This window comes from Canariomyces notabilis (genome assembly GCF_033297395.1).
Source record: "Canariomyces notabilis strain CBS 508.74 unplaced genomic scaffold N656scaffold_9, whole genome shotgun sequence".
Taxonomy (NCBI): Eukaryota; Fungi; Ascomycota; class Sordariomycetes; order Sordariales; family Chaetomiaceae; genus Canariomyces; species Canariomyces notabilis.
The window spans coordinates 170,816-194,746 of NW_027041831.1; the positions used below are offsets into that span (position 1 = coordinate 170,816).

At 53.7% G+C, this 23,931-nt stretch overlaps 7 protein-coding genes across 7 annotated transcripts; 4 read left to right on the forward strand and 3 right to left on the reverse strand.

Annotated features, from left to right (window-relative positions):
* Positions 1-1,604: 1,604 nt before the first annotated feature.
* Positions 1,605-3,301, reverse strand: N656DRAFT_797569 (uncharacterized protein; the record flags this gene model as incomplete). Its single annotated transcript, XM_064817656.1, has 4 exons — positions 1,605-2,300; positions 2,424-2,777; positions 2,844-3,062; positions 3,122-3,301. The coding sequence occupies 4 exons, from the start codon at positions 3,299-3,301 to the stop codon at positions 1,605-1,607; spliced, it is 1,449 nt and encodes a 482-aa protein (XP_064670596.1).
* A 2,513-nt stretch (positions 3,302-5,814) lies between these two features.
* On the reverse strand, positions 5,815-8,801 carry N656DRAFT_778543 (uncharacterized protein). The gene has a single exon (XM_064815028.1). It carries the CDS (start codon positions 8,690-8,692, stop codon positions 5,999-6,001), a length of 2,694 nt encoding a protein of 897 aa, XP_064670597.1. The 5' UTR covers positions 8,693-8,801; the 3' UTR covers positions 5,815-5,998.
* A 167-nt stretch (positions 8,802-8,968) lies between these two features.
* Positions 8,969-11,688, forward strand: N656DRAFT_752076 (uncharacterized protein). Its single transcript, XM_064813029.1, has 2 exons — positions 8,969-11,569; positions 11,660-11,688. Exon 1 carries the CDS (start codon positions 9,335-9,337, stop codon positions 11,369-11,371), a length of 2,037 nt encoding a protein of 678 aa, XP_064670598.1. The 5' UTR covers positions 8,969-9,334; the 3' UTR covers positions 11,372-11,569; positions 11,660-11,688.
* A 264-nt stretch (positions 11,689-11,952) lies between these two features.
* On the forward strand, positions 11,953-13,533 carry N656DRAFT_824631 (putative extracellular salicylate hydroxylase/monooxygenase). Its single transcript, XM_064818435.1, has 2 exons — positions 11,953-12,693; positions 12,758-13,533. Exons 1-2 carry the CDS (start codon positions 12,056-12,058, stop codon positions 13,473-13,475), a joined length of 1,356 nt encoding a protein of 451 aa, XP_064670599.1. The 5' UTR covers positions 11,953-12,055; the 3' UTR covers positions 13,476-13,533.
* A 2,018-nt stretch (positions 13,534-15,551) lies between these two features.
* Positions 15,552-16,304, forward strand: N656DRAFT_797573 (uncharacterized protein; the record flags this gene model as incomplete). The annotated part of the gene is made up of 2 exons (XM_064817657.1): positions 15,552-15,797; positions 15,972-16,304. The coding sequence occupies 2 exons, from the start codon at positions 15,552-15,554 to the stop codon at positions 16,302-16,304; spliced, it is 579 nt and encodes a 192-aa protein (XP_064670600.1).
* A 636-nt stretch (positions 16,305-16,940) lies between these two features.
* N656DRAFT_778545 (NAD(P)-binding protein) lies at positions 16,941-18,210 on the forward strand. The gene has a single exon (XM_064815029.1). The coding sequence runs from the start codon at positions 17,227-17,229 to the stop codon at positions 18,148-18,150; it is 924 nt and encodes a 307-aa protein (XP_064670601.1). The 5' UTR covers positions 16,941-17,226; the 3' UTR covers positions 18,151-18,210.
* N656DRAFT_778546 (uncharacterized protein) lies at positions 18,051-23,784 on the reverse strand. The gene is made up of 2 exons (XM_064815030.1): positions 21,989-23,784; positions 18,051-21,850 (listed from the first exon to the last, which is right to left on the reverse strand). The coding sequence occupies exons 1-2, from the start codon at positions 23,571-23,573 to the stop codon at positions 18,390-18,392; spliced, it is 5,046 nt and encodes a 1,681-aa protein (XP_064670602.1). The 5' UTR covers positions 23,574-23,784; the 3' UTR covers positions 18,051-18,389.
* Between the last annotated feature and the right edge of the window lie 147 nt (positions 23,785-23,931).

Here is a 23,931-nt window from a genome sequence, read left to right on the forward strand (position 1 = left end):
GGGACAGCCAAAATGGGAATGACTGCAGAACCGACACGCGCGAGATAGGGAGAGAGTCCTAGAAACCGTCAGGCAGGTTTTGCCAGAGTGTCCTGGATCGATTCACGAGTTTAAGCTTTGGCAGTTTTGCACCGGAAAGCATCTCGACAAAGAGGACGGAGAAAAACCGACAAATGGAAGGGGCGTTCATAATTTCAAGGTGGGGCAATTCTTGGCAGGGCCGGCCAGAATTGCCATCCAATTGTTGGCGAGAACTGCCATCTGATCTTGATGACGGGAACGGCCAACGCAGCGGCAGCCTGCAGGGTCAAAAAAGAATCCCGTGTCTAACGGCCATGGCGTCTCCCTTTCTTGGTGCGACTTCGGCTCGTCGGCAAGGATGGCGTGGGTGCGACGTGTCACTCCAACTGCCGGAGGGTCAGCATTGGCGACAGCAGCAGGGGGGTGAAGATGCTGGACTGGTCCTGCATCAGTGCCTGATTGCATTTATGAGGTTGCGGAGCGTATCGAGACACCTGTCAAAGCTTCGGAAAATGACTTGCACGAGGCTCGAACTTTTCTCGTCCGAGTAAAATGTCCGTCCGTTGTGATCCCAGGGCACTTCCAGGAACAAGAACCCGGTTGGTTAGGTTCTGCCTTGAACGAGTCCAGCCGCCAGCGACGGGAAGTTGCGGACCTTCATTCGGGTGGGTCCCATTCTCTTATCTTATCTCTAACAACCCCACCAGATCCACGCTGCTTGATCTCACCACGTTCCAGACTCCAAGCGCTGTTCGTTCAGAACTTGGTTTCGACTTTCGAGTTGGCGGACGGACTGCCGGCCCTAAGCCTGGATTAGGAGACTCAGCGTCGATCAAAGGCCTCCCAAGAGCCCAAAAGGAGTTCGGCGCCACATGAAGCTCACACGGCATTAATGAGATCGCCCTTTGCCACGAACTTAGGACGATCACTAAATGTTGCAGCATGCTGAACCTCATCCAGGAGTCAACCTCAATATTCCCGCACCAATTCTTTCGCATACAGTCCCGGCCGTTGGAATTTCCGAGTTGTACGGGGTTTGTAATCTCCAGATCGCGAGCAAAATCGCCATGATGAGATGTTATTGTCTTGATATTTTCCGGCCAGGGCGCCATCCGGTTTCTGTGGTTCCGGCCCGGAAACCCATGGTCCGTGACCTTGGCTCGGCAGACCACACCTTGGCTTCGCCGCCCCGATGCTGCTCAATATACATACCCGATTAATCCCGATTTGTTCCGGCCTGGCTCAGGATCACTATCACTATCAGTAGATGTTCCATGGTCTTGATATACTTTTCTCTTGTTCATCTGCGCTGGTTCTGACACTATCAAAGCCAATCGCTGTCCTGGGTATCGCTGACCAAACTCCCGAGTCCGCTGCCAAACTCCTGTTCTGAACAAGAAGAATGGGTGAATGACGCTAGATGTACGAGGTCCAAGAACCTGAATTCCGCTGCCCCTGGTATCCACAACATGACAGTTCCGCTCGTTTCCTCCAAGACGTTCCCAGCATCACCCGCCGTGCTTACAACCAACATATTCAGCTCCGCTAAACGATGACACCACCGCCCTCACTTGAGCTGCCATCTAAGCCTCAACAGTGACACCGTCATGGCCATCACCGCCACTCTGACCCTCTCCCTCTCCATCATCAACACCACCCACAACCTCAGCAACGTCGCCATCGAAGTCGTGTCTGTCACCAGGCTCGCCGCCCGCCTCACCAGACTCCGCAGAGTCATCCGTACCCCACCTAGAAGAATCCGTGTCCTTCACCGTACCGAGCCACCGATACGGGGTAGTATCAACAAGATATCGCTCTCTGCCCCTATTAACCCAGCGAAGGTGGGGGTTCCGCTCCCGAAGCCCGGCGTTCATCGCCTCAGACGAGGCGCTAGGCATCAGATCCCCAAACCTAAAGCCAGTGTAGGTCGTCGCAGGAAGCGCGGGGGGAACATAGATATCCTTGATCGGGCTGCATTTCTTCGCAGTATTCATATAGTCGACGCCTCCTCCGGGACGGATGTAAGGGTCTGGGGCGCCCATGAAGGGGTCGTTGGTCGTGCGGAACGGGGATTTCGGGGGTTTCAGGTGGTGGGATGTGTCGACATCGGCTTCTTTGAGCATGGTGGTGTATGCGTTTGAACGCGCCAGCATGGTGGCGAAGAGGGTGCCCTGTTTTGCTCGTCGCTGGATTGCCTCGCGGGCCTTGTCCGTAACTGCTGAGTGCTCTTCCGAGTCCTCCAGATCCGCCGGTGAGCGAAGGTTTTGCTCAGGATTTCTCTGTGACGAAAGAAACGTTAGTATGACTTCGAGACTGTGTCCTTTGGGGGAGCGACGCCGCGGCGACACGTCCGAGCCAAAACCCTAGGAACTTCCAAGGATGCGATGAAAGATCCGACTCACCACATGATGTTTGTTTGGAAAGGAGTTCTTTTGGTCGGGAGCTTGCTCTCGTCGCTTGTTCGGCGAGCCTGAGTCTTGTCCGGGTCTGGATGCGAACTTGTTATTTGCAGGAAGTGGCGAAGAGCCGTTCACCATTTGGGACGGCAGGAAGCCTTGCAGGTCTCCAGGCCGAGCTGTGTGAGGATGTTGAGAGGTTGGGCTTGGCATGTAGATACAACCTCCCTTTTTGGCCTTCTTGGAAGTGGCAGGCTGGATCGCATTCGCTGATGGGCCAGCGACTTGTTTGTTCCCACCCTGCTGGCGCTCAGCCAAGCCGTCAGCGATCATAGATGCAGGTCTTTTCGGACCAGCAAGCTGGAGGTGAGTGTCAGAGGCATCTCTGGGTGAAAAAGGCTGGCCGACTGGACGCGAAAAGCTGACCACATTGTCGGGGCCAAACGGATCCTCCACGCCTGCGAGCGTAAACATCGCGCCGTTGGCTCTGCCGCCATCTCCATTCTCGGTGTTGCTTCTAAAATCAGCAGTCATTTGCTGCTCTTTTCTCTTCTTGGCCGGCAGGACAATGGTCTGTTCGGAATCGCTAGACTCGCTCATGTAAACATGAGGCGCGTTCTCGGGCTGGTCGCAAGGTTCTTGTGACTACAGCAAGCGATTAGCACGGCCCAAAATCGCATATCCAGTGAAGTCCAGCGACATACTGAGAGATCGCCACGGCCACTGCTAACCCTCCTCAAAGTGGAAATCGAAATTCGAGCATCTCCCGCGCCTGCTCCGAGTGGCGGTGGGCGGGCGGTCGCAGTATTTGGAGGCGTGAGCGGGCCATTTTCAGTCAACAGCGCATTCCGCACATGAGATGGAGTTGCTACACTCTGATCCATCATTTCCAGCCACTTTTGGTGATAGATTTGATAGTTGTTGTTATGACCGGGCGATGAGGGATGTCGAGAAGGCGACGATTCTGGGCGACATTGAGCGACTGCGGAGAGTCGAGCGAAATCGAGTCGCTTCGCCATGAAACGACGGGCGTGACAGAATGTGGTTAACTAAGAGAAAAATAGGAGGTTGGCGCTCGACTCTCTTCAAAATGAGTCGGACTCTCTTCGAAATGAGTGGGACTCTCAGACCTTGAACCTCCTTGTTAGGGAGATCGAGACTGGAATGCAAGGAGTTTACTCACCAATCACCGGTACAGTGAGCAACAAGGCAACGATTCCAAGCTGTAGAAGAACAGAAATGATGTTCGATGTTGGTAATGTGTTATTCCATTGCCCAAGACTTTTCCAGAGAAACTTCTAATACTGAAAACTGTTATACGTAACAAACCAGCGAGGTGAAGGCAAAGAACTGAAAACACGCGGCATCTCCATGGAGTGGGATGATAACAGTTCAATTTCACGTTCAGAGTTTGAACAGCCGGCCATTACTAAATTCTGGGCTTTCACAAGATTTCACAATTTCGCAAAAAAAAAGTGTGCTGAGGTACATAATGTAGGCATCGAGGCAGAAATGGAAGGAGTGTTCCGCATGCCATGTCAACAAAGCGGCCAAGGGCAAGAGCCACCTCCCACAAATTTCAGGGCCTGAAAACAGGCATCTCTCAATGCAAACTCGTCTTAACTGAAAGCTCTTCGGTACGAGATACACAATATGGTGGTGAAGCCGACTGGAGGAGTTCCAGACTTTGTATTTCAAGGTAGCAGCCGACACTTGTGATCGAGGCAGGAGTGTCTGAGACACTGTAGGAATTCCCTCTAGATACGCGACGGTGGTTTTCCATGTCGAACCACCAGATCAAGATTGTACTCCTCGCCAAGTTCGACGGCACCCAAATCCTTTTGGAGAAGTGGGAAGGGCTCCCAGTTCGTCCTGGAGCGATCACGACAAGACACTCTCTTCAGCACCCAGAACCAGTCACCCTCTCTGGCGAGGAGCTTGATGACAACATTTCCCTCGGGTTTGGTAACGTCTTCTCCGAGCTCGATCACAGCCTGAGTTTCTTCCTCGAACTTGAGTTCAAGCTCGCGCTTGATGCTGCATCGCCATTGCCAGGACAACCAGGAGTCTGACCTGGTCCGACATTCCGATCTGACGAAGTGTACGGTGACGATCGACACCCAGCTACCCCAGCTGGGCCATGAACCAGTCACCCTCTCTGGCGAGATTTTGAGGGCCGTTCGCCCGTGGCAGAGATCTTGGTTGATGCTATGTTGCTGGAGCTGGAGCTGTTGCAGGTGATGTTGATGCTGTTGACACACCAAGCTTGGCTTCTAGGACGAATCGAACTGGGAAGCTGAGGGATCATTAGGGGGACGGCGGGGTTGGGGAGTGCTTTCCGGTACCATTTTGCCACTTCACTCTACCCAGTGGGGGGTGAAAGTAGGAAGGTGGACCTGATCTATATACCTTGGGTAGTTTGATCTGACCTGGGTAACTCCATCTTGGTCTTGATGGATTCTATTTGTGAATCAAGCCGGGCCGGGACCTTCGTCCACAGAGGGCGTGGGTGTTTACTACGTTAGGTATCTGACACGATCCTGGGCAAGGTGCATACAGCTTCTTGTACTTGACTCGAGCTGCCTTCCAGGTTGATGCCTATCCAACTTGAACAATTTCTTTATTTATTTTCCTTTTTACATCAACTACTAGTAAGTAGTACTTACAGGTGATTCCATCATGGTGTCTGGGTAGATACCTAGGTACCCCAACCCGTTTCCAAGCTCATCCCCTTAACGATCCAAGGTCCCTGCGAGGCTGGTAACAGTGTGATTACCCGTGGGAATCACAAACTTTTACAGCGCCTACCTTACTAATCAGGATGGTTATCATCTTTGGAGCCGAGATCGTCCAGTTGCGGGGCGAAGCATTTGTGGCAGTTGCTGATGAAGAACAAGGTTCTGGGGTACCTACGAAGACTGTTGTATTCAGCCTTGAGTAGCTACCTCAAGGATCATCTGAGAGACGGTCTGAAGACATGTAAGATAAACACAGTCATATGAATCCCTAGTCCTCCAAGTACTATACTCTAAATCGACTCTGTGAGTAATGGCTTGTGGTCTCGCCCCTGAATCTTAACCATAATGGCGTAGTCTGGTGATTCGGACCCAGCTGTTTCGCTTGCGAAGGTGGAAGAGATAACGCTCATCCATTGTGTGAGGTACTCGATATGCTCTGCGTGAGCCCCTCAATGGCATGCCGGTTCTGAGTGGTGAGATCCAGGGATAATGTTGGGCATGAGGCGCCAAATGAAGGTGCGTGAGGAATCCGTCCAGTAGGCCGAGGACTGAACTGCCCTTTCTGTGTGAGTTGTGTCACAGCAGATTGATAGCTGAGATGTCGCATCGAGCTCATCATTGATGCGGATCATGGGGTCGGCCAGGGTGAATCCTCTTGACTCTTTGAGCGTCTTGAATTTCCATGAGAGTTCTATAGTACTTTGGTTATACTATGTATGGGACTATCTCCGCCATATGTCTCATATCCTGACAGGTACTCCTACTCCTGACAGCCAGGGTACCTCTCTATCTCCACAAACTAAGGCAATTGCAGTGCCTTTGATCGGTCCGTCCCTAGTAAGCTCAAACAAGAGTCATACCCTCCCAGCCCTCATCCTTCGTACATTCATCTTCGACTCCATGCACATAGCAACTTCCAACAAGCTCATAATAACCCTTGCCTGCAGCCGGTCTGATCACAAACGGAACAGACGTATCCCGGATGTAACAGATGGTATCGCCAGGTCGTGATCCCGGGGGCACCAGAGCCATCCGTCCTGATGCTAGAGTCGCGAACCGCTTGCCTCCAGCGGATTCGCCCATTGCGGACAAGACCTGGTTAAAGCCCGACAGCAAAGCGTGCACTTCTGCCTCACTGAGGCCCCTCTCGCTTTGGAGCTTCTTTAAGTGAAGACTGTAGTTGAACGACGGGTCCTGGTATGACTGTTTAGCTGCCTGTAGAGCATTTTCGAGCAAGTCAACCGTCAGTCCACTGCCGACTGAGTTACTGTATGCCGCACAGCTCATGAGAGCGTTGAAGAACTCTGCTTGCAGTCTAGATCCGTAGAGACTGCGAGTCTTGCTGTCGTTTGATGCAAGAGCTCGTGCTTCCTCATACCAGTTGCAGAGCTGGTCGATGAAGTCGTCTGCGGTATCATCGCTGAGTCCAAAGTCGCTGTATAGCGCTAGTGACATGCAAGTTGCATCCTGAATATGGCTTATCGCGTCAAATACGATGCCCTCAATCCGTAATTCCATATCGAGCGTGAAGCTGCCGTTGTAATCCAAGGACGAGTCGGCTGGTACAGAGTTGGGGGAAACGCGGCGATTCCTGAAGAAGGACGAGGCTGACAACGAGACACGCTTTCCTTGATTCCCCCTGGTCAAGTCTGGAACCCAGGAAGGAAGTCCATCAATGCGCTTCCCGTACCCGGTTCCGGCAAGCTCAAGAACAGAAAACGATGAGTCGCAGTCGATAATTCGTCGGGCGACACGAGTGTATAGGTCGCGTACAGGTTCTTCATAGTTTGGGCGGCCAACCAAGACAGCGCCATCCGACACGAGGCTGAGAGCACCGAAGATCCTGTCGTGTGGTATTGTTGTCCGGAAATTTGACAGGGCGTAAGCCATGGCCTGGCTGAGGCTCAGCAGCAGCATGTCGTAAACCTGAGCCCGGCGCAGCATGTTGATGCTGACAATGTTTGCGACGTTCCGTATAGCCCTCATCATTTCCTCCATACGCAATGGCCACTCGTCAACCCCTTTCAGGCTGCCGTCACCACCTCTCAGGCTGCCCATCAGCCGCGGGTCACCCAAAAATTTGGCGACGGTGGCAAGGTTGTCCCACTCCACCGTAATGTCCCCGTACAGGACATGCACCTTTTTGGCCAGGGCAATCTCCTGTACCACCCATAGCCTCTCAAAGAAGGTCCGGGAAAGCAGGGACGCCAGCGTTGGCATGCCGGAATCGCTGCTGAGCATGTAGAGAACCTGATCAGCCGACAAGGCGCCTGACTCCATTCTTGTCCCCAAAGAGATAATATTCATGGAAAGGCCCCGTGCTTTGTGAGCACGGGGCGCGTCACATGGATGGGCCAACCAGACAAGGGTACGGGACGCTCTCTTGTAGATATCTCGCATGAGTGGGATCTGGTCCTCCTTCTCGACCTGGTTGCGCTGATCAATACAAAGGGCGTCAATCCAGAGATAGGCCTCGCTGAAGAAAGATCGCCTATACCATAGTAGTTTTAGCACCGTCGGGGTAACGGTAAGCCGTTTGCCGTCTACCATGATGGCTTCAGTCAACTGTTCTCCGCCCCAGGCGTATGAGATGGCCTCAAACGGTGGAGCTTCATCCACGGGTACTTGGATGAAGTCGCAAACCAGCTCAGCTCGCAACGTCCTGCGCCGTAGTCGCAAGATGCGGAACTCATGATTTGCCGCATCCAGAGGTGAATAAGCATACTCGGGCAGAGCTGACATTTTCGAAGCTGCCCGCCGCATCTCCCAGGCCTCGATGGCGCTGTTGGCGTTTCGCGTACCGCCGACCACTATATCGTAAATTCGGAAACCCAATCTTGCTGCTCCAGATGAAAGGCCCCATATCCCACGCCTCACAATCTGTCGAGGATCAAACGCCGGTAGAACACCGGAAACGGCCCCTAATGACCACCAGATCACAGTCCCTGCGGTAATGAAACCGAACATGAACCTGAAATGGCGCCAGACTGCTCGCAGAACCAGAAACACAATGTCGATGGCGATGAAGGATGCGGTAGGTACGACTCCCTTCACGAAATCACCAAGATTTTCCTCGTCCGTGTTCCGGAAGGCCATGTAGCTGACAATGGGCCGATGAACACCCCCAAAGATCAGAGACAACACCGTGCAGTAATCGCGGGCCTCCCGCCCTTGGGAGAAGTCGAAAAGCCAGACCCATGGAATAAAAATGAACGAGGCTTGAGCAATAGTTAAAAATGACTGGGATATCGTGAGGTTTTTGTCTCGGCCAAACAGCTTGCCGTAGAAAAGAACCAAGACAGCTTCGAGCTTGTAAGGGGTTGTGAGGAAGCGGTCTATAAGCGCGGAAACACACCACCGAACGAAACCCGTCTTGAATGACTCTAGAAACATCTGCGTTGCGGGAGAGTTGACGAAGGGCCCGAAGAGGACTTTAGGGTCGGTCCGAGGGTTTCTCCAGGAGTTTGGCTTGCTTGCATTCTCCATGGTCTCGGCTATCGTCTTTGGAATGCAACTGGAAAACCCGGATGATTTCATTCTGTTTTGTTAAAAATGAGTGAGTGGTTCAAGTCACTTTGCAAGGAGATCGATGCGAAGTAAGGAAGGCACAGTACTGTCGGGAGGTACAGTAGGTAAACTGGAGGTGGAAGGCAGCACCGGCTGAACCCCGTGACACCAGCGACGCTTCCCTTCAAGTTCCGTCTTTGCATTTCAGCCGCACCGTCTAGCCTATTCCGACGTAGGTACAAACTCAAGGCAGATTTCAGACCAACCATGACCTAATTTTCCGAGAACAACCTCAATCCTCCTTCCTCCCTCCGCGAAATAAGTTCAATCCCCAAGGTGTGAACGTACTTGTACATATTGTGCCTAGGTGCGATACCTACGGTAGCCGTAGGTAACCTCACCTGCAGCCATGGAACTTGATATAGCGCAGGCAAAGCAACCGGCACGTGCTATCGAGCAGGTCACTGTCACGGAAAATCACCGGTTTGTTTCTTGAACACGAACAGTGACCCCTTTTGGCACAACGCACCATACCCCTAACCCTGATGGATTTGGCCCCCAAGTAGCAGCGTAGCCCTTTCCCCAGCTCGAGTCCTACCCGACTGAGTGACTCAACAACTGTTGCACACAGGCAGGCATCACCGGGCACATTTAGAGTCCTCATAATTTATCATGGAAAACAGTCCCAACTTTCGCATCGCCGCTGAGCTTTACAGCGCACTTTCCCTTCCGGCATCGACGGATAAGGAACCCCACAGCATCCGCTTGATAACCCTCGAGCAATCGACGGGAAAGTTCAAGATCAGCTGTCGGCTCCGGGCAGTCCCTTTCGAGGATGCCGCTACGAATGGCTACTTTGCCCTGTCTTACGTATGGGGAGATGCAACCATCACAGAGACCATCGAGGTCAATGGACTCCCATTTCAGGCCACCGCTAACCTCGTCGCCGCCCTTCAATGGTATTCAACCTCCGAATTGGCCAGCTACCCCATCTGGGTCGATGCCATTTGCATCAACCAGTGCGATATCCCCGAGCGCAACGCCCAGGTCCGCTTCATGGGCATGATTTATACCTGTGCCTGGGAGGCACTCTGTTTTCTCGGCCCCGAAGCAGACGCGTTGGACGCTGCAACATTCCACCTCATCAACGCCCTCGCTCAGGATCTGAAGGACCCGGATATGCTGGGTGAAGATCCACCGCTGACGCCGCTCAAGGACCCTGTCTACTCCGTTCTGATTAGCCGTCTCAACAACATACCCCTCCTGCGGACGCCGGTTCTATACGACAGAGTCTACTGGACGCGTCTCTGGACGTTCCAGGAAGTCGTTCTCGCGCCGGCGGCAAGACTGATTGCTGGTGCCTGCACATGCTACTTTCAGGACCTGGAGGAAATCTTGCATTGGGTCCACACCGAACCCAGAGAGACCCTAATCCGGCGGGGAAAGACTCCCGACGGAGTGTCGACGGACGTTTGGAACTTTATCTCGGAGCTATACTTTGACGTGACTGCCTACTGGACCACCGATGTTTCGCAGACTCGCCAAGACCTGCGAGCCAGAAACTTGACGGAGGATAAGTTGCGCAATGCCGCTGTCGCTCGGACCGTGGCAAGGGGCTGCTACGACCCGAGAGACAAGCTTTACGGCCTCGCCGGCATCATTGACATTGGTATCGAGGTCGACTATGCAGTTTCTGTCGCCACGGTATACACGAGATTTGCCTCGGACATCGTTTCCAAGTCTGACGATCTCTACTTCATTTTTGGCTTCGTCGTCAACGGCCAGCTGGACTCAAAGTTCGGCTTGCCCTCGTGGGTTCCCAACTACACTTCTCCCCGGTACTTCCATCCGTTCCGTCTGGGAGCTTCCGCAAACCTGAACGCGCCATCCACCGCCAAGCAGGTCACCATCAACGGCAATCTTCTTCGACTCTGGGGCGTAACCGTCGACGTGGTCAGCGACGTGATGCCAGCAGAGTCTGGGCCCGAGGCTACTTTTCCTCCCAACAATGAGTGGACGCGCTCTCGCACCGCCGGCGTTGCTCAGTTTCTTCTCCGTCGCAATGCTCGGACGATTCTGAGTGAGACGTTGACTGAGCCAGGCGGCCAGCTCCTCTACCGGACGGGAACTCCCCTGTTGCAAGCTGTGCTACGCTTGATAGGCGATGACATTTTCACGCGGTTTGGCATGTTTTCGACCGCACCCCACTCGGTTATTAGGCCAGAAACGCTTCCCATGTTGGTCGATTCTCTGATCTCGTCGGACCCCTCGGTCGGGCAAGACATGGCACAGCTGTGGCTCGATCGGGATCCTGTCGACGAATGCAAAGTCAAGGACACCCTCTCTAGCGTTCTCGACCCGCTACGCACTGAATCTCCTCGGACAGAAGATGTCATCCGAGCCGCGAGTGCTGCCTATGATCCACAGGTTCTCTCCCAGAGATTGGGGCAATTTCCCTTTGTTCAGAGCGACTTGACGGTTCCCTTTCACACTGAGACCGGGTACATAGGGTATGGGTTACGGGGCGTGCAGCAAGGTGATGTTGTAACGGTGATCGGGTCGTGCTCCATGCCTGTGATCTTGCGAAAGGCCGCCGACGGGAGCGACCGCTATACCCTTGTCTCAATGTGCCACGTTATCGGCCTTAGGTCCGGGGAAGCGTGGAAGGGTGATCGCAGTGTGAATTTACAGGAGTTCAACATTGTATAATGCCTCAAGTTCCCAACTTCCAAGAGTTCAATCGAAACCAAAACAGAATAAAGCAAGCCGAAGAATTTGTGCACAAACAAAAAGCTTGTCTCTCATAAGAGCCCGATGGGAAATACATCAACCCCTCCAAGAGCCTACAAGGGGACCAATATTGAACTGCGTCGCCGTCATGGAAGTTCTGGGAGAGCTTACTAGGTGGTAAGTAGTACTACCTACGTTCAGGCGCATCCAATGCGAAGAAGAGCGGAAAACCGTGATCATTTTTGTGCTTTCTGACGCTAATTCAAGGAGATGAAGCGAAATTTGCTGGATTCTGGGAGTGAGTCAGGGACTTGGCACCCCAGGCACGGGCTAATTAGGCCTGCTTGCTTACGGTGGCCGTCAATATCGTCAATAAAAGGTTGACGAAACAGGAATAACCTCTTAGCTAAACCTAGGGCATGCGAATACGCTGACGCGTCTGCTTCCACTTTAAGCATCACATATCACCATCCGCACCCTTACTTAACAACACCAGGGTATCCAAACTTTGAACTCGCCATCTCCCGAATTCCGAGTCCCGACCATATCGGATAGAAATCCAGTACATACCACTAACAACAGCTACTTCCTCTGACCAAACACAGGCAGCTCAGCCACTGCATACTGTCAGTCTCTTTCACCATACAACAAACAAACCCCACAATGAAAATCATCATCATCGGCGGCGGCATCTCCGGCCTCGCCACCTACCTCTACCTGCGCAAGCACCTGCCCGCCCCGCCCTCCGGCGGCCCAGCACACATCATCCACATCTACGAATCCCACAAGCCCCGTGCCAACAACACCCGCATCCCCACTGACGCAGCACACTCCTTTGAGACCCTGTCTACTTCAACTGCCATTGTGGGCGGCGGTTTGGGGGTATCGCCCAACGGGATGCGTGTGCTGCGGGATCTGGACCCGGCGATCCACGCCGCTGTGGCTGCGCAGGGGTTTCCGTGCGAGCATTTCATTTTTATGGGCCAGAATGGGTGGAGGTTGGGGATGGTTAAGACTAGTGACGAGGGGTCTGTGAAGTTGGAAGGGGGGGAAAGTGAGGTTTGCGTCAGCTCAACGAGGCATGGTCTCTGGGCGTGTTTGATGGGTGCTGTACCGGCTGGGGTGATGCGGTATAGGAAGCTATCCGGAGTGAGGGAGGGGGATGGGGGGAGGTGGCGGGTGGTTTTTGAGGATGGCGGGGAGGAGGAGTGTGATCTGCTTATTGGGGCGGATGGAGTCAAGAGTACCGTTAGACAAGCGCTGTTTGGGGACTCGGCGGGGGAGTTGAGTCCGGTGTATACGTGAGTCTCTTACAATTCCTTCTCTTGGGGTGGTGGGGATCAGGCTGACTCGCTCACGTTGCAGAGGCGCGTCCGGTATAGGAGGGGTCATGAACGCCCCCCTGCCTCCTCGCGTGGCAGACAACAAAGCCATGGTCTTCACCTTTGGCCGGACGGGGTTCTTTGGATATGCGAGCGCATCGCCCGCGTCAGCCAACGCACTCTTGTGGTGGTCAACGTTTGAAACGGACTCACTCCCCTCAAAAACGGACCTCAACCTTGACGAGATCAAGGCAAGCATGCGAGAACGCCACGGGGACTGGGCGGACCCGGTGATACGGGACATCGTTTCCAAGGCCGAAGTGGACAGTATCTACCCGACCTGGGTGCTTCCGGACCTGCCTCATTGGGGAGAGAAGGGCATTGTCTTGGTTGGTGACGCAGCGCATGCCCTGAGCCCTACTACGGGCCAAGGTGCATCCCAGGCGCTGGAAGATGCACAGACGCTGTCGTTGCTGCTTGCTGAGATGCTGAGGAGGGCATATGGTGATGACTCGTCAGGGGGCGACGGAGGATTGGATGATGGTCTGAGGGTGGGCAAGGAGAGAGACGCGGTTGCTCAGACGCTGAAGATGTTCTATGAAATACGGCAACCTCGTGTCGCGAAGATTGCCGAGCGAGGGAGGAAGCTGGACCGTGGGAAGAGGAAGATGAGCGTGGTTGAGGAGTACAGCATGTACTGCTTTCTCTGGCTGCTGAATCATGTCTCTTCTATCGGTAAGTATCATAGCTTTTGTTCTTAAGAGTTGACTGGTTGAGCTGTCAACATGAACTGACGGATAGCTCCTAGGGAAAATGTTAATCGGAGATGTGAACGCTGAGCTCTACGGCTGGTCAGTAAGAGACGAGATCAAGAAGGCTATGGCAAAGCTTGATGCTGTAGGGGTGCAATAGTCTGGGGAGAAGAGCTGAAACAGATCGAAGGAGTCATGACTTCCTCTATCGAATACCGACTCAATAATGTCTTGGGAGTCCGGCCCAGGGGTACCGGCTGGGAGAACGGTGTGAAGAATAGTACCGGTAAGAACCTCGCTCTCCCATCCATTTTAGGTCTAGATGTACTCTACTCCTTCTTCTCTCCACAATAATTCATACCCACCTACCTACTGGTATCATTATTGCTCACCTCGTTAGGTGGTGTGAGCGTTGCCATGGTGACCAGATTATCAGGGGTAATGTACAAATACTACCTATTTCCCTAGTCAACAGTGCTTTCATACAGTAGCTCCCGAACCCCCTCTTACATGCTTTGGGTTTCTTACGTTCTAGGCCCGCTATGGCCTTCCTGGTCACACTCAGCCCGCCCAAGGGGACTGCTGCAACTCAGAGACCCCAGCGCCACACTATTGACCCAGGGGTTCTAGCCAAATAGCCGCGTTTTCTGTGACAAGGAGCGTGCAATACTCTGAGTTTGGCTGGGCCAGTGGTTGTTCGGGGTGAAAGTAGAGGCCTCCTACACACCCATGCTCGTGGTCTCTAGGCGAGAGGCTCCGGGTCAAGGCCGAACGGAGCCCGGTCACGGTGCCGGGGCTGGAGTTACTGCAGCCACCACCTCTTGTTAGGTTTGGAAGGGCGGGCTTCCGGTTGGCTTGACTACCTAGTTGTCTCTATCTTGAGTAGGCTGACCGGCTGGCTAGTAGAGAGCGCATGGTTGTGGTTTCGTCTTTGTTGGGTCTTTGCACCTGTCCCGAGCCGTGGATCAGTTACAGAAATGTCGTTTTCTTTGGCATAATGGATGAGAAAGATTAAGGCCATGATAAACCGAACTTGCATCGCGGTGTGTCTTTTGCCCTTCCCTCACCCCCGTACCAGAACTTCCCTTCCCGAGACCGTATCACTGCTGTCAAGGATCAAGATTGTGGCGGTAAGTTGAGACCGCCTCTATGCCTGCCGTCGGGGTGTCACTCACCACTAGAATTGCTGTGCGAGGATATGGACTGGCAATGCACATTCCCATCCTGCGAGGCCACGGCGTTCGGTGCGGGATGGACTGCCCGGCCTCATATCTAAATCCAGTCTTTCTCTCTTTCTGTGTATGTGTCTTTGCCGTTTGTTGACGCCACCCGGCCTGAATTGGTCGTCATAGGCGACTGGTTCTCGGTCCAATGGTCTAGACAACGCCCACGAGGCAATTTTCGGATGCATATGCTCTTCGAATCACATGCAGCCGCAGATATCACTATAAAACATCATCATTGGTTCTAGTGATAGGGCTGGGATATTGACACAATCTAGACATAGATGTCGCTACTCAGATTACCTGCGAAGGCGCAACGGCTCGAGCCACTCGCCTGCTAAAACACCCTGCAGGCTCTGTTGACATGCCTCTACTAGTACGTGTGCGGATGCATACCTACCCGCGGGACCATCCAATGGTTTGACAATAATGCTAATTTTGAGAAGTCTAGAACACTCAGTCTCTCAAAATGCCAAAGAGTGATGGGTTTTGTTATCCCCATGTGGTGAGTGCATCAGGGGCGCCACGTTTCGCCAGCACTATGCCGGCATACTCCACATGTCTATTCTCCAATCTTGGAGTCCAACCGCTTGACGCGCTCAGAAACTCACTGCTTGAACTTGAACCATATGCACTTTCTCATCCGGTGAGCTGTGGGTGCAAAAGCACGGCAGATGCACCGACTCCGCGGGCATTGAGTTGCCCGTTCGGATACATAAGGGACCTCCAGTCATCTCCTCTTCTTCCTGTGAGCTGGCGGACATACACTTCCAGTTCATCTCCACCTCCCGTATCCTTCCTATCCAGCTACTTCCAGTTCAACTACGACCACTTAGCAGCCCTGCCTGCCCCCTTTTCCAGCATGGAACGGGTTCCCTCGCAGTGTATTTGTGCCGTCGAGATCCACGGCAAGGATGACAAGCCTGAGTCAACCCGCAAATTCATCTTCTTTGTGGACAAGAACTACCACATTGCCTGCTACGAGGGTGGAGGGGAGACCACCGTCTACAAACAGCCAGCAACATCCGGGATTATCACTGAGGGCGGTCAAGCCATCAAGACTGCTTCCAGGTTCATTGGCGCTACTACTTACGATAACGGCAAACAAGTGAGCTCACCTGTACCTCTCTTGTACTAGTATCATTCCTTTATCTCCAATTTTATCAGCTGTATATCCGTCTTGCCCCTCGCCCCCCAAAACGAATCTTCCTGTATTTGTCTATTCACCATTTCCGCTACGAGGAATGACGATCTAGCTGACGTTTCCTACCAACCCGGACAGATCCGCATTTATTATATCAAGAAGGAGGAGAAAAAAGCCGACCCAAAAAAAGCCGACCGATTTTTCTTGTGCGAGACGTGCTGCACGATCGACCCTCGCACTACCATCTTGACGTGGTATCCCGGGGCACTCCATGTCAATGACCACCGAGTCCCGATAGATAATCATGCTTTGCTTGACGCCACGGCTCACTCAGGACGCCCGATGGTCATCTTTCAGGAAAGCGAGGATCATGTTCTGTATGCCGCATACATGTCGCTGCCGGTTCCACCCGCCAAGAATGAGGTCTGGACCTCGAAGAAGCTGACGCTGATTCCTGACCCCAACGCCTAGATCTGGTGGTTCTCACGGCTCCACAGCGGCTACCAGAGCAGGAGGCAGCAGCTCACTGGGTACACGAGGACCTCTTGTTTGGCTTATGCGCATTGGTTTTCATTTCCACCTGTCTTTGCTCTTCCTAGCCTAGTACTTAGCTAGAGCCAATGCTAGCAGTCCCTCAACGGACCTAGTTCTCAGCTTATAAGCTCAAATCTAGATGATGATCCCTCTTCTTGTTCGGACCGCTGTCATTCGTCAACCATTACCCCTTGCCCAGATAAGCATCGACACAAATGCTTAAAGTGCTAGTAATAGGAAGGGTCAATCTCAAGAGTGAGCGAGCTGCTAGTATATTCCATCAATGTCCTGCTTCAGATGCCAACCCGAATACGTAAAGAGAAGATCTCCTGTGTGGAAAATGTATAGCCCGCTGCTCTATGTGTTGATTACCTCATTAGTACGTATCCACAACACTTACTCACCCTACATGCGCTTACTCATGTGTCTCAGACAGAGTACTACCATGTATGCACCTAGGATCCTAGAATGCTGCATCCGAGTTCCACATTCTTGTTTACTGAACATATTAATCCGTTATATGGGCCCTGATTACTCAACACCTGATTTGTGTACATTTCTCTCACCGTCCATCAAATGACTGAAAGTACCACTCTACTACTATATGATACGATACAAGTTTGATAATGAGGTATCTCGAAACTTAGACGATGTATAAATATGCTTCCAAGCGCCAGTCTCATTCATGAGTTCTATACAACATCAGATCCAATTCCCCATTTTCCCCTGACCGTCAGCCAAACACTCAGGCTCCGTCCAACACTTACGCCCCAAACCTCAACTTGAACTATTCAAGCGCCAACTCAGCAATACCCACCTCACTCACTCTAATTCAGAGCAACGAGACTGAACCACCAAGATGCCCTCCGAGTCCCCCTTCCGCAAAGTCCTCCTAATCGGCGCAACCGGCTCAATCGGCTCGGTAATCCTCCGCGCTCTTCTCGCCGAACCAACCCTCTCTGTCACCATCCTCCGCCGCGAATCCTCCTCCTCCTCTACCAACCCCCCCAATGTCACCACCATAACCGTCCCAGACACCTACCCCACCGCCTCGCTCATCCCCGCCTTCACCGGCCAGGACGCCATCATCAGCTGCCTCACGACCCTTTCCACGCGCGACCAACTCCGTTTCATCTCCGCCGCCATCTCCGCCGGAGTCCGCCGCTACCTCCCCAGCGAATACGGCCTCAACAACATGCGCGCCGACGCACAATCTCTTTGCCCGCCGGTCTTTGGCGCCAAGGGTGCCGTGCAAGCCCATCTCCGCGAGGCGGCAGACAAGGGGCTGATTGAGTGGACCAGCATCAGCTGTGGTATGTGGATTGGGTGGTCGATGCGGAATAATTTCCTGGGTATGCGGGTCCGAGACAAGAAGTTTGAGATGTGGGATGAGGGCGAGGGGAGGTTTAGTGTTACGACTGAGGAGAATACGGCGTTGGCGGTGGTGAATGCGTTGGTTAAGATCCCTGAGGAGACGAAGAATACGAATGTGATGATTAGTGAGATGGTCGTCACGCAGAAGGAGTTGTTGGCGGAGATTGAGAGGCAGACCGGGAACAAGTTTGTGGTTGAGCGGGTGAACAGCTATAAGAAGATCCCCGAGCTGCAGGCGGCGTATGCGGGCGGGGACGTTGCGGCTGCGTATGGTCTTATTGAGGCCGGGTTTGTGACCGGGCGGTATGGGGGTGATCTTGAAAAGGAGGGAGAGTTGTTTAATGACAGGCTTGGGCTGAAGGGGCATACGCTCCAAGAGGTTGTCGCTGATGCTTTGGCGAGTCTCTAGCGAGTCTGTCCCCTGCAAGTGTGAGAAATCGGATTGGATTGATAGGCTCATAGATGGGTTAGGCTGCAGATTTTCCAAGGAACTAAGAACCTCACTTAGACTCGAGCTCATGCCTGCGATCGCTCTCTCAATCAGCTGCCCCTTCCTAATACTCCCCTGAACCCGTGCCTTCAAGCCAGCCTGCTCCTCCTTCTTCAAAAGTCCAACCCCTCACTGCTCAGTCGCCGTCACCCGGGCCTTCAATGCCTCAAGCCCCTCCCAACCCCCAGCCCATCCATGATTTCATCCAGACTCTTCCCAAGCCTACCACCCTTGCCTCGCAACCTTTCGATCACATTCCTCGCCCTTTCCCTCAGCATCTCGACTCTACTCCTCGCCCACTCCAGCACAAGCAAGTCCCTGACCCGCCTTACCACCTTGTCGTCCCTTGGATCCTCCGCGTCCAGCACCATATCCAACGCCAGCCCCACACGCAGGTACTCTGCCGTGGTCGTCTCGCGGCCGCCCAGCAGCGCGCCGTCCGTGACGTCCTCAGCCAGCGCCAGCGCAATTCTTGAAAAGTCGGACCGGTGCACCGGGCTGCGCGTGGCGGCCGCTTTGACCGCAGCCCAGTCGTCGAGGTACGGTAAACTTCGGGACGTAAGCTCGTCGATCAGGACCATGAGTTCCTCCGCGAATGTTTTAATCTCCGTGTCCGGGGCGGGGGACGATGACGGGTGGAAGGAGGTGGATGGGAAGGAGAGCATGTGTAGTCGGTACGGGAGCGTAGGTGGGAGGCGGTGAGGCCGTCTGTGGGGGTCGGCTTGCCATTGAGGCGTGCGAAGGGCGTCGATGCGGGAAACAATATGCCGGAGGATGGGAAGGGTGTTGGTCAGGAACGCGGAGCGGCAGTCCAGGCGCTCTAGGCGCTCGTACGTGTATCCTTCCGGGAGTCTGGTGAGATACTGCACGAGGGAGTTAAGAGCAGGGATATTGCCGTCAGCAAGCAGGGATTCGGCTATAGGCATGACGGTGTCTCTCAGCAGCGGAACCGTGAGACCATCAGCGGGGCAGTTCGCCCAGAAGCTGGTGGGCCTGTTGAGCAAAGAGGCAACGGTGTCTACGCCTCTGGAAAGACTGAAGGAGCGCCCGAACCGAGACAGCCAAAACCGGCCTGCGTTGGAGGCAGACAAGCTGCGGTCGTTGCAAATGGCCCTGGTGATGGCGGCGATGCCGGGCGGCGGGAAGAGATCGGCCATGATGAATGTACGAACGAGATTGAAGATGTGGGCACTAATAAAATCGGGCCAATGAAGGAGGATATGGTAGTACATATCGATGACAACGGGAACAGAGGGAAGGGATTCTCCAGCTGGCAGGCTAAGGGAGTTCATCTTCTGGAAGAGCACGAGCCAGCGGCGGCAATTTTCGATGGACTGGAGAAGAAGAGGTTCCAATATGTTAGCTTGCCAGTCCCGTTTCCAGTCACGATCCAGGCCGGTCTTAATCCCAGTGTCGAGGAGAAGCTGGAGGAGAGGCCGTTGGAATGTGGATGTGTTCCCGATTTCAGGCAGCTTGGTCTCTGCTTCGGCCTTGACCCAGTCCTCGATCGTCATCGGATGTCGCTCATCTAGTGAGGCCGCGATTGGCACAACTTGGGAACGGAGCAAGTCCCTGATTTTGCTCCTCAAAGACCTGTCAGTCGTGGTGGTGAACGTCTCGGCGAGGCTCTCGAACACTGCAATCTTGATATCGATGTGGCGCGAATTCTCGAAGATCCTGATCAAGATGTCGCAGGCTGTAGCTTTGCTGACGAACTGTGAGCCACGGAGGACCTGGGCCAGCATCTTGACGGTGCTGATTTTGATGAGGGGCTGCGATTTGACTTCTTGCGCACGCTCGTGAGTCTGCAACTGCGCCGCTTGGAGCCGAGCAATGATGGCGTCCGCTATGCTCTCCAAAAATTGTCTCGCTTCTACGGCTGGCAGACGGGAGAGGAAGCCGCGGTGAAAGAGAAGGCGGTGCCATGAACTGTCATCTTGCTTGTCCAGCACAATATCCCGGATGAGGTCGAATGCCATTGACGGCTGTTCCGTCTTGGAGAGCAGGCGGATGATCTCCATGGTCAAATACTTCTGATCGGAATGGCCATCTTTCCTCCCATCTGTCGAGTTTAACCGCTGGAGCAACGAGGAAGCAAGGCGAAGTAGCAGCTCTGGGGGTACCCTATCTCGGGATTTGTCAAGGAGTCTGACACATCGCACTGCAATTTCTGGTTCTTTCGAGCTGGCCTCAAGGAATTCATCTGCCAAATATAAAGCAGGAAACCGCGGCTCGTCGGCCTCCGGGAAGGGTTGCATCAACAATGACGTGTCGGATCCGGCTTTGCTGTTGATGTAGAGGATCGCGGCCGCGATGTACACGTCCTGCGTTTCACCGGAAAGTGGACGTTTGTACCGCTCGGGTTCCCAAAATGATGGGTCGCTAGGCTGCTCCAACCTCAGCTTCGAGTTGTCTGCCCAGTCTAGCACATCATCGTGATCCGCTTTGTACTTAAAACCGCCGAGCATGACTTCCAAGCAAGTAAGGGGGCCAGGAACACGACGCCTCGACCCTCTAGCGGGCGGGAGTGCCTTCGGGTCCGGGTGCCATTCTATTGGTTCCCTGGCGTCATCGGTTCTTGGGAACTCGGGCCCTGCGGGTCGTGGTCTTGCCTTGATGAGCTCCTGCCCATGGTCCGGTAGAGACCGGAACACCCATTGTATCCAAAACAGGCGGGTTTCCTCCTCGAACCAGCCCTCGCCTCTCAATTGCTCAACGGCATGCCTCCAAACTTGAGCGAGGCGGGAACAGCGAATATCCTCATTCTCATCCTGAGGGCGGGAATTGACGTCAAGGTAAATCCGGACGCAAGCCTTGTAATCCTCAACGAAACCGGCGATGGCGGTCAGGGTCTCTTCGTCTGTAGGCGCGGGACTGAAGAGCGTCTTGGAATCAGCAAACACCACTGCCTCGGCTCTTGAGAGCACGTAGGGCAGTTTTGGGGTGGTGTCCTCGAAGGAGTTAAGTGGGCAAAGGGCATGGACAGGTAGCCCTTTCGGCCAAGGGTCAGCAAGGGTCAGCACTGCTGGGCACCTGGCGACACGCTTTTGCCGCCACAATTCGTTACGCGCCTTGGCCAGGTTGTTGAGGAATTTCCAGGAATGATCTCGGAGTTTCCTAGGCGTGAACTTCTCTAGCATGCCGCCTTGTCTCTCGAATCCTAGCCGAGAGTTATCCTCCTCGATTGCAATCCGCTCGACTTCGATCAGCATATCAATAGTTGGTAGCCAAACGATGTTATAGATCTCATCATCAGACAAGCCGTGGTAAGCCTGAAAAGCGTTGACGTGACATAGCCTCTCTCTTGTGATACTCGATGGAAGCTTCCCAAGAGAAGTCCAGTCAGAGGGGTTGAATTGAGGTTCGTGCAGGGCTGCCAAAGCGGTCTCGAAAAGCTGGTTGACAATCTGGTTTGCCTTCAAGATATGGAGTTTGACTGTATCAACCGGTGTGAAGGACAGTTCGGAGCTAGGGGGAATGCCGCATAGGAGGTCCAACCCCTCGCACGTCATGATGGTTGACCCATCAAATAAAGACCTCAAAGTGTGGGAATCTTTGTTGAAACGCCGAGCCCAGAGAAGCGTCTTGGAGTAGAGTTCGTAGGACTTGACGGCAATGCCTACCAAACAGGTTAGCCAGTCTGTTCCTCCCAGCACTTCCATAACCATGACCGTATCAGGGGAGCTACTTCAAGATACAATGCTTGGGCTCCCAAAACATACACGCACGAAGATTGGCAGTCTGATTCGGTACGTACAGAGAAAAAGAGCCGACTTCGCCCAGAAATATCTGTCCGACCACTCGCGGCTCTGGCTGGACTTTCGTATTCGGGACTTGACGGTGCTTTCGACATTACTGAAGACTTCTGACTCTAGCCTCCTAGGGTCATCTGGACTCAACCGTGAGAGTAGCATGCAATGCAGGATCGGAAAATCCCCGTGAGTAACGCGTGCGGGCTCCGCGTGCTGTGATAAGATGGTATACCCATTCGAGGGCTGGAGGAAGGTTTTGTCTGGCCGAACCTCGACGACTAGACTCAAGAAGTCCGCCATCTTGTCTGAGGGCAATAGCAGGAAGAGATTAGAGGGTAAATCTGTTTCTAACAACTTTTCCAAATTGGCCTTGTCGCCATGACCCGGTGACTCGAGATCGATCCCGTTGAGACGGAGCAGCCAGGTGAATAGCTGATACCTTTGAGCGGGGTTGCCAAACTGAAGCAAGATACTGCGGTAGTCGCTGATGCGCGAAACTTTAGCAGGCGGAATGGGCTCTATCAGAGATTGTAGAACACGTCCAGCATGGAGACGGCGCTCCTCGGTGGGGACGCACTTCAATCTGCGTATGGCGAGCCCAAGCACTCCGTCCTGGCTGAAATTGAGGGAATCGACGACTTGCGGCCATCTCTTGACGCACGAAACAATCAGATCCCACACTTTGCCTCGTAATCCGGCGGGAAGCTTCTTCTTCGCCGTCTTTCTTGCCAGCGGTTCAATGATATCCTGCATGAACACGCCGGGCTTAATCTTCAAATCTTTCGCATCACACTCGGCAATTTGCTCGAGCAAGTTTTTGATCATCCGAGTTCGGCGCAAAACACTCTGTCGCAAGAGCCAGTCGATGCCGCTCAGCTTGGAATCTCCAGCCGACAAGTCAGCTGAAGCCTCGAGCTTCTCCTCCTGGCCTGGCTCGATGTAACGTGGATAAGGAGGTCTCGGTTTGACCTCGGGCTCTTTCGGATTGACTAGCCGGTACCATTGCTCACGGGTCTCGAGCGTACAGGCCTGAACAAGATACTGAAACTGCTGGCTCAGCGGCCTCAGTTCACGAGTGGCGGCAATGTTCTCGTCCTCATCCTCGTCGTTGTCGGGATCAAGCTGGTATAGCATACCAAGCAGCTCAGACATGGCCCTCTCCTGCTCTGCTCTGGCGTCAAGGTCTGAATTCGTGGGCGATCGGCCAAGGACGCGGCAAATGTAGGCGACCTCGTTCACACTGAGCTCGCGCATGAGTGCGGCGATGCCCGTGGCACCTCCGAGCGCGGTCCATGAGGATGCGAAGTTGGGTCCGGGCTCTAGCAGCCTCCCTAGGCATCTGATGGCCACGCGTCGAATTGAGGTACTGTACTTCTGTCGGAGGGCGGCTGCAACGGTGTAAGGGTCATTGCTGAGGCCGATGTAGATGTAGAGGACGGTCGGTGGTATAGCGCCTGTTTCGGCAGCAGAAAGAAGGTTGGTAGTTAATGAGGCTGTGTCGGTCGTCTTGAGGGCTTCTTTGAGGATGACCGCAACTTGGGGCTGCGTTCCAGCGCGAAGCCGGCTGTTGAGGGAGCCGTCGACCATCATCTTCAAACCTAGGCAGGCTTCGCCTGACTGTCCTACTACAGTCAGGTAGTAAGGGAAGAGAGGTAGACGTGGTTTTCATTCAGCCTGGAATCACTTCGAGATGACTCAGAACGATTTATCGAGAAATCGAGAATCGGTGCCTGGTCAGTGAGTCAGACCGGACTGCAACTTCAGTGTGTCAAGCCATGTTGTTGCAGAAGGAGAGGAGGACGTGGTTGCATTTATTAACCTGCAGTGGAAGGTAACGAGCGGTGAGGGTGTTGGTTTCAGCTTTGTGGCACAAAGTTAACACTGCAGTTCTACGGCTCAAAGGCTCACTGGCCCCACCAACAGCACCACACCTTCCTCTAGCACACAA